Source organism: Malus domestica, chromosome 06 (assembly GCF_042453785.1).
Source record: "Malus domestica chromosome 06, GDT2T_hap1".
NCBI lineage: Eukaryota > Viridiplantae > Streptophyta > Magnoliopsida > Rosales > Rosaceae > Malus > Malus domestica.
Window position 1 is genome coordinate 32,699,518 of NC_091666.1, and position 9,177 is coordinate 32,708,694.

The 9,177-nt window shown below is 32.7% G+C and overlaps 1 protein-coding gene across 2 annotated transcripts; it reads left to right on the forward strand.

The window, feature by feature from the left end:
• Positions 1 to 2,733: 2,733 nt before the first annotated feature.
• On the forward strand, positions 2,734 to 7,914 carry MADS6 (MADS-box protein CMB1-like). 2 transcript variants are annotated; one of them, NM_001293920.1, is given in 8 exon segments: positions 2,777 to 2,988; positions 5,994 to 6,072; positions 6,244 to 6,305; positions 6,480 to 6,579; positions 6,857 to 6,898; positions 7,035 to 7,076; positions 7,214 to 7,362; positions 7,616 to 7,914. In NM_001293920.1, coding segments are annotated over 8 exon segments (747 nt in total). In that variant the 5' UTR covers positions 2,777 to 2,803; the 3' UTR covers positions 7,704 to 7,914.
• Positions 7,915 to 9,177: the final 1,263 nt, after the last annotated feature.

Consider the following 9,177-nt stretch of genomic DNA (forward strand, 5'->3'; position numbering starts at 1 on the left):
GCCAGATTCCGCCCAAATTTTAGCCCAAAAGTCGGTGTGGGCCCCACCGAAATGTTTGCTTTTCAGCGTTTGGGGGCCAAATGTAGCCCAACCCAACCCCCAACGCGCCTAACGCGCAGGCCTTCCGACCGCGAAGGACCCGCCCACTTGGGCTTGTCGGCCACATTCCGCCTTGCATCCACCGGCTCTTTGCATCCAACGGTCGTGATCATCAGGTCGTTGGTTAATCCAACAGCCTAGATTCAATTTTTTTTGTTTTTATATTTATATATTATTGAATCAAACGGCTGAGATCGAATATAATCAAATCTAACGATAAAAAAAAGATCTAACGGCCCAAATTTAAATCCAATGGCTAAAATAATTAAAAAAGAATTTGGTGAATTGAAAGTTAGCCCAGGGTTGAAAGATTGGTGAAAGTTGAAGGCTTGCTTTGTGGAAAATTTAGTGATTTTTCAATATTTATCAGAATTTAAATTTTTTTTAGATTAAAATGTTCATAAAATTAATTTACGATAGTCTACATATTTGTTTTTTTTAATTTAATTTAAGAAAAAAATAGCCTAAGTTCATTCTTTAATAATCTCGGGCTAAAATTTTAGGTCAGAACGGTTGGAGCAGAAAAGCTGTTTCTAGGTTAAAAGCTAAATTTTCAGGGCTAAAAAATTTGGCTTTTAGCCTAACCATTGGAGATGGTCTTAGACTCTCTCCAACCCTGGGCTAAAAGTCAAATTACCCCATTTATTCGCCCCCCCCAAAACCCAACTCAATCCAAGCCAAATCATTGGGCTAAAAGCCAAATGCCAAAGCAAGGCCAAACTCCCCCCAAGAATTAGCCCATAAACGCGTGGACGCACCCAAGCCCAGCCCAATATCGACCCGGTCACTGTGCCACTCGCCCCACGCGGGCGTTAGCCTTCAGCACCCGATAGGGTGGGACCCACTGTCAGGGCCGCTGTCGGAAGCAATTATGAGCCCAACGACTTTTTTGTTCATCAGACAGTTGGCATTATTAGACTGTTGGTTGATCCAACAGTCTAGATTCAAAAAAAATTTAAATGTTATTTTAAAATATATTAAATCCAACGGTTGAGATCAAATATAATCAAATCTAATGGTAAAAAAAGATCTAACGGTCCAAATTTAAATCAAACGGCTAAAATAATTAAAAAAATTTATTTAACTCAAAATTCACCAAAAAACTCTATAAATACCTATGTATTTGTTCAAACATCCATACAAAACTCAATTTTCTCCTACAATTCTTCCAATTTATCTTTCTACCATTTCTTTCCATTTCCAAATTGTTCAACATGGCAAGAGAGTATATTAAAGGTCGTAATTGGACATGTGAGGAGGTTGAAGGCTTGCTTTGTGGAAATATTTAGTGATTTTTTTAATATTTATCGGAATTTAAATACTTTTAGATTAAAATGTTCATAAAATTAATTTACGATAGTCTACATAATTTTTTTTTAAAGTTAATTTAAGAAAAAAATTAGCCTAAGTTCATTCTTTAATTAATTCTGGGCTAAAATTTTAGGCTAGAAGAGTTGGAGCAGAAAAACTGTTTCTGGGCTAAAAGCTAAAAAATTTGGTTTTTAACCCAAGGGTTGGAGATGGTCTTAGTAATAAATTGTGAAAATTAAGTTTCATGGTTGTACTGAATCTACTGTTAATGTAAATTCAATAATATTTATACTGTTAGAGGGGTTGCAGAAAACATTGCTTCATTAAAAAAGAAAATGGAACTCCCTAAAACAATATATAAAAAAAAGGAAAACTAATAAAAATGGTTTGAAAACTTTGAGTTTTAACAATAAAGACAAAATAAAGTGTAAAATAAATAGTACCAGGATTGACTTTTTAATGTAAAAATATGGTTTTTCATTAAAATGAACAGTACCAGAAGTTTTTCGTTAAAGTTCCCATTAAAATGAAACCTTGTTACCACTATACTGTACATATCTGACATAATTTAAGTTCTTCCAAAAGTATACAACTGTTAAGGTTGTTGTTGGACGTCCGATAGGCAATACATGGTAACCTAGAGGCTCTAGACATTGCACAGTTTTTGCTATATGTTAATAGCATGTTTACAAAATATGAGTATAAGAAGTATTTTATTTCTTAATTTTTATTCGTGTTTATTCACATATGAAATATGAAAAGTAAGAGTTTTTCTTAAATTCGTAATTAAATACGTTGTAGTAAAAAAATCGGATTAGCTACATTGAATTAGAAAATGATGAGTTTCTTCTAAAAATTCATAATCAAATACTTAAAAATCAATAATCAAATCAAGTAAAGAGCTAGTCGATCTAATTCTCATTCCCACATTTACCTATTTTTAAGTTTTCTTTCCCTTCATTCCTCAATTTTGTTAAGTAAACATACCCTAAAAATAAAGAAAATATAATTAAGAAAAAATGGGTGATGCAGTGGAAAAGCTGGACCATAGAGTGAAACCAGGCAAAACACTTGTTTATATGTATGGATGGATATTCGATACACAAAACGACCCAAGAATATTTAATACATGTTTGTGTAATGAACAGTTCTAGCTAATAGCTACCAGGAAAGATAAAACCAAACACCAATACAAAGACCTTTTTCAGGGGTTTCCATTTTCTTCATATTGCACTTATCTTTTTATCCCTTTTGGTATACACCCTAAATAAACGGCCTCCTGAAAGAAAGTTTGTCTACCTCTGATCTTAACCGAGTCTATATATATATATATATATATATATATATATATAGAGAGAGAGAGAGAGAGAGAGAGAGAGAGAGAGAGAGAGAGATGGGCAGAGGTAAAGTTGAGCTGAAGAGGATAGAGAATAAAAGTAACAGGCAAGTGACTTTTTCCAAGAGAAGAAATGGGCTGCTCAAGAAAGCTTTTGAACTCTCAGTTCTCTGCGATGCTGAGGTTGCCCTCATTATTTTCTCTGGCCGTGGCAAGCTCTATGAATTCTCTAGCAGTTTAAGGTATATCTATCTATTTATCTATATATATAATATATATTCCCTCTCTCTCCCCTCTAGGTATATATGTATCATATTTACATTTTTTAATATCAAGGATGCATTCATTTTACTTTGGATTTACTTATTTGATGACTGTCAGTGGCCTTTCTGTTATGTACCAGTGGCTGCATTAATTTTTCCCTCATTTTCTTTCTTCTTCTTGATTCATTCAGCTCAGATACGTTGATCCGTTCCAAGTCATCACTTTAAGCAAGAGGATGCTTTCTTAGTTATCGCTTTTCTCATAATTAAAGATCTAAACTCTTTTATTTCTCATCTTTCTTAATTTTATTTCTTTTTAGAACACTTTTTTCTCTTGGATTATGCAGGTTATATATAGTAAAAGATAATTTACTAGGTTTTGAAACAATTGAATCAAATTTACTGGTTTGTTAGTGGTGTTTCCCAATCTTTTCCTATATAGTTTAATTAAATTGATCCTATATAGTTTAATTAAATTGATCTTTGATCTTTTATATTTAATTAGTTTTAAAGACTAATTTACCCAAATTTAAAGAAATGGAATTTGTAATTTTTTTTTAAGCTGTGAAATTGTTAACCTATCGATATATTAGACACGCTTAAAGTTTCCCAAGTAATTTTCAGGTTTTGCAAAATTTTGATTTCGTTTTTTGTATTTGCTACTTACAAAACATAGGTTTCAGCTAATCTGAACAACGTTGCTGAATTGTGAACCATTTTGTACTTTTTTTTAGACAGATTTGGTTTATTGTTTTTTATACTATTTTTATGTGTGTGTTTTCTTTTTCTCCTTTAAAACCAACAAGATGAACACTTTGATTCATGTGTTTTCCAGAAATAAGTAACAAGATAATTGCTGAGTCTTTGATCATTTTTTTTATGAGGAATGCCAACGAGACTCTCAGAAGTGTGATTCTACATAGACTTTGTGCTACCTTATATTTTTGGCATATATTTTGCCATATTTGTACGGGAATTAACATTAAACTGTGAGGTTGTAAGGAGTCAATGGAGAGTCCCTATTTGAGAGATCCCCTTAGCATTTCTTTTTTTTTATTGTCGTCATCGGCACTTTTATTTTCGGATGTATTTTGTTGAGAATGAGTCCCACATTGATGAGAGGAAGAACCCTGCATGTGCTTATAGGTAAGCTGGAGTACTACCCATATTGCCAATTGTTTTTATAGTGGAATCTCAACTTTTTTCATGGTTTCAGCGTAGGTTGTCTCACGTGTTAGGCTCGTGAGGGGGCGTGGGGTTATAAATAAGCTGGACAATTCTCCATATTGCCAATTGATTTTATGATAGAACCTCAATTTTTTCACATTTTTTCTCACCACTATTGAGTGGTGGTAGTACTCACCAACTTATTAATTATTATTTGATAAGTTTAAATTTTGATATTTGTATTTATCTACTATAAATATCTCAAAATTTAAACTAATATAACGATAATAATTAGAATAGTGAACATCAATACCACTTTGTATTAAGCAAAAATATTCTGCTAATGGGAGAGACCAGTAATACTACCGGTCACTGTTATGATTCGGTGCCAGGTTGATTTGATGTTTAATTTTTCTGCATGCGGTACTTGGTGCTGCAATTAAAATATTATTTTCAGTAAGAGAAAGACAAAGGTCTGCCTCTTTGTTTCAAAGCTGCGAAGGTTATGCATAAACTTTGGAGAAAGGTTTTAATAAATTTGGAGTATGATGATAATTCTTTTAAAGTGTGAATAACAGTTTTTATTACAATTTAGTGATACTTTGAGCAGTTTTGTTTTTAGCACTCTTATTATACTGATCGTTACTTGTTCTATAAAAGAATACGATGACTTTATATTTTTAACACCATTAGTTATTAAAATTTAATAGTCGCAAATGTATGTTTATTAAAGTTGATTATAGTAGTGTGCTTCATTCTCTGCATTTAAATTCAATGTTTTTTTTGTAGTTTAGACAAATGTAATGTAATTCTCTCACTGTTTGTTAAAGAAAAAAAAAACTTACTAGTGTAAGACTCCGTCTTCAAATTTTCTACAATGTTAATGCAGTTACAATTATTAGGTTGATGAATTTACTTCTTTTTTATTGAGGTATAACTTAATTAATATTAATGCATTTGATTGTCATAATTCAGCTAATTGCGATCACATTCTAAATTACATGATCACTGTATGATGCTTGTAGTTTCTCTCATCAGTACTCAAGTATTGCATATATTTCCTTCTTTTGTTAAATCGTCTATTCATAATAGTGATAGGTATTGGCTAATTGTTTACAACAACATATTGCAAAAAGGCAAGATTTTACTAGAAAAATGCCAAGCTAACTTCGGGTTCCAAACTTTTTCAAGTTATAAGAGTTGCCACCCTTATTTTAGGGTTCCAAGGAAGCGACTAACTATATACATACATGAAACTGAAAACTCAGAATTTCTCGTTTTTTATGTAGTATACAAATGTAAGTCGCTTTAAGCCAATATATATACGAGGTATATATCTAGCTGATAGATAACATAGCAATGGATGGTAGTTCATTCATGTTATCTGAACTGTTAAATGCTGTTGAACTTTGTTTATTATTGGTTAATTCAATTTAACAAATGCATGTTTTTTGAAATTGAGAAGATTTGTTCGAGGAATCTCCCGATTTCGTTTAGGATTCTTCTAATTGTTATGAGAAGAAAGTACGCTACAATGGTATGTCAAAGGCCAAGCCTCAAGAATTTTGGTTCTCTCTAACCACAATAAGCCAGAAGAGAGTAATTTATGTATTGTTTAGCTCACCTAATCCTTCATCACCTTTCCCGTTAGGACTTTGCATTAATAATATATTGTTCCTCTAAGATAATGTGTGTTTGTTTACATATCTAAAAGCTTAATATGATCTATTAATTATTCTAGAAGTTTCCAATCCTTTTTTTTTTTTATGATTAAAAATGTAGTGATCTTACTGTATTTTTCAATTGTTTATCTTTAGCATGATGAAAACGCTTGAAAGGTACCAAAGATGCAGTTATAGTTCCCTGGACGCCAACCGACCTGCCAACGAGACTCAGGTAGCTAATTAAGCTGGAGTACTATTATGAGAACCAAAACAATCCAACTTTACCGATGCATTCAATCTGTATTTGTTTGCGTGTATAATATTAGAGTTTGTTGATGATCGAGAATCCTAGATAGAAATTGTGACCTAATGACAAAATTGTTTTTAATTTGTCCCCAAGCAGAACAGCTATCAGGAGTATTTGCAGCTGGAGACAAGAGTTGAGGCCCTCCAACAATCTCAAAGGTAGTACTGTTTGCATGCATAATCTTCATTAATAACCTTTCCCAGCTTCCAACTCATCGGTTTGAGAGTGAACGCTCAGCGTCCTACATCATTCTACTCCAATGAGCTAATATTACCTAATCCTCTGTTAAATTAAGTAGATTGATGATCGTCCTGAATTAACTAATAATGCAGAAACCTTCTTGGGGAAGATTTGGCCACCCTGAACACAAAGAAGCTTGAGGAGCTTGAGCATCAACTAGAGACCTCCTTGAACAAAATTAGGTCAACAAAGGTAATTAGTTAATTAACTCGAAGAGTTTTGGTTTCACCTACTGAAGCGTTTTGAAAACTGGTGGCTTAACCCTAACTAACCTGGGCCTTCACTCCTTGAGCTATATGCTTTTATGTGGATAGACTGAGGGCCTGAGGCATATAAATTATATAGCTATCTTCCTATGATATTAGAATATTAGCTAGAATTGTTCATTCCAACTTACAGTTCATGGTGATGCATCTTCAAGAGATAAATGATTTTCTGATAATTTTTGTCGTCACTTGTTATTGATCAGACTCAATTTATGCTTGATCAGCTTTCTGATCTTCAAAACAGGGTAAGTCATGAATTAATCTCGTTTTAGCATCATTGATCGATACACTTTCACAATATACGCATGCATGTTTTCGCCTTTCTATGAGTGTGTGTATATACATATATAATGTCTGGCCTTGCCTTTTGTTCTTGAGCAGGAACAAATGCTAATTGAAGCTAATAAAGCCTTGAGGAGGAAGGTAATAAACAAATTAATGATTATGCTTTACAAAATTAAATTTGTTTATATCTGATTATTACTTGCAGGAATTATTCAAATTGGTTTAGGGTTGAATGTACGTATATTATTTAAATGTATGTATAATTGAACGTACAGCTGGAAGAAACAAGTGTGCAAGCTCCACAATTTATGGCATGGGAAGCTGCTGGCGATGGCCACAACAATATTCAGCAAACTTGGCTTCCTTCCAACTCAGAAGCTTTCTTCCATCCCTTGGGAGGAAACAACTCCACTTCCCAAATTGGGTAACTAATTCCACCCTTTGAAAAAATAAACTCCATTAATTATTTTTGTATTAATCAACTTCACTTTCTTTTGAGACTTATTTACGACAAAGTCCTTGAGTCACTTAACCTTTTGAATTTCAAATTGTGTTACTTAAAAAGTTAAGAGACACAATTTGAGCTTAAGAAAAAACAAGTGAATAAATTCACTAATCTTTTTCTTTTTCTTTTTCTCTTTTTCTTACTACTTTGCATAAATTCACTGGGTATGCAGATACGCCCATTTGGGTTCACATAATGGAATGGATGTTGGAAATCCGGGCCAGCATGTTAATGGATACATTCCTGGGTGGATGCTTTGACTTTGTTTCTGCCTAATAATAATATCCATCGAGATATATATGTGGAGAATGAAATTTGCAAGGGATCATTGATCAAGCTTCTATTTTATTTTTTGTTGTGATCTGTTATTTCTCTGCAACTTGAAACAATAAGAATATATACATTGTAAGTTGAATTGACGTCACTGAAAAACTTCTATGAAATATATGAAACTTATTTGCATAAGGTCTTACAATCCTTTTGATTACAGTTTGTATCTTAAATTTTTCAAATGCTAGAATTTAAAAATTTTACTTTTACATTTTACTGACACAAAACAAACCCTTGAGTACCCAAATTTCCTTATGAAACTGTGCGCATTATCATAATCACATTTATAAACCAATTAGTTATTAGCCTAGTTGTACATTTTTCAAAACAATGAAAAAGTTCTTAAGTTTAAATCTTTCTTTCTCGATTTATGCCTTTCATTCTTGTGCAACATGTAAACTATATATTACCAAGAACAAGATTAAGTCGCATAAATCACAAACAAGAAAGCATGAAAAACACTCACACATATATGTAAAGAACTTTGCAATACCACTGACCTGATGAACTGCCATTGGAAGATGCCATGGCTAATGTTGTTCAATCTCTGTGCATTGCAATCCTTCTCTCTGTCAGATTGCTTAAAACTCCAACTAAGAATAGGGCTCAGTACTTAATCGAGTGCGCATCTGTGAGAGCAGAGGTTACAACATATATATACAAGCATATATATATCCTTCTCATAACTTAACAAGGATTCCCTATTAAAATCCTTATAGAAAACAACTTATGTTCTCCAATCCTTATCAATTTTCATACTATAACAGAATCCTTCACAAACAAGGATTTTGCACACAGCTTCTCATAAGGCTTTCCTATTCCAATCGGACTTAATCATTCACTATCAAAATATCCAATCCCATGTTCATATTCTTACATTCTCCCACTTGAACATGAGATCAATTCCAGACATGAACTTCTCCAATTTATAGGAAGTGATCACAGAGCCTCTTATGAGAATCTAACGTTATGACTATCATTCCATTGTACTTCAAAATATGGAAACTGAGTTCTAAGCTCACGCATATCCAAACTACAAACATGACTCATAACAAAACTGATAGAACCAATTAATCACATAATATGCTCCCACTCTTCAAAAGAAAAGCAACACAATACTGATTAAACATGATTTATTAGCCACAAGCTTAAAACAGACAAACTGCTTTCAAAGCATCTAACAAATCATCCTCTAAAACAAGTCCATCATCCAAAACTACAAAACTTCAAAACTAAAGTAATAAATTTTGGGAAAAGACCGTTATTTAAAACATAAAACTTGAAACTAACAAACTTTAGATAAAACTAAATAAATCAAATCTGACCAAGATAACAAGCACAGTTCCAGATTAAGCTACTCACATAACAGCAACCTGCCAATTCTTCGAAACAGAGCAATTACTC

Coding starts and splice junctions, on each gene's coding strand:
- MADS6 (XM_070823039.1), top strand. CDS start 2,804: ATGGGCAGAGGTAAAGTTGAGCTGAAGAGGATAGAGAATAAAAGTAAC. Junction 7,077..7,213: donor ATAAAGCCTTGAGGAGGAAG/GTAATAAACAAA, acceptor TTGAACGTACAG/CTGGAAGAAACAAGTGTGCA. Junction 7,363..7,615: donor AACTCCACTTCCCAAATTGG/GTAACTAATTCC, acceptor CTGGGTATGCAG/ATACGCCCATTTGGGTTCAC.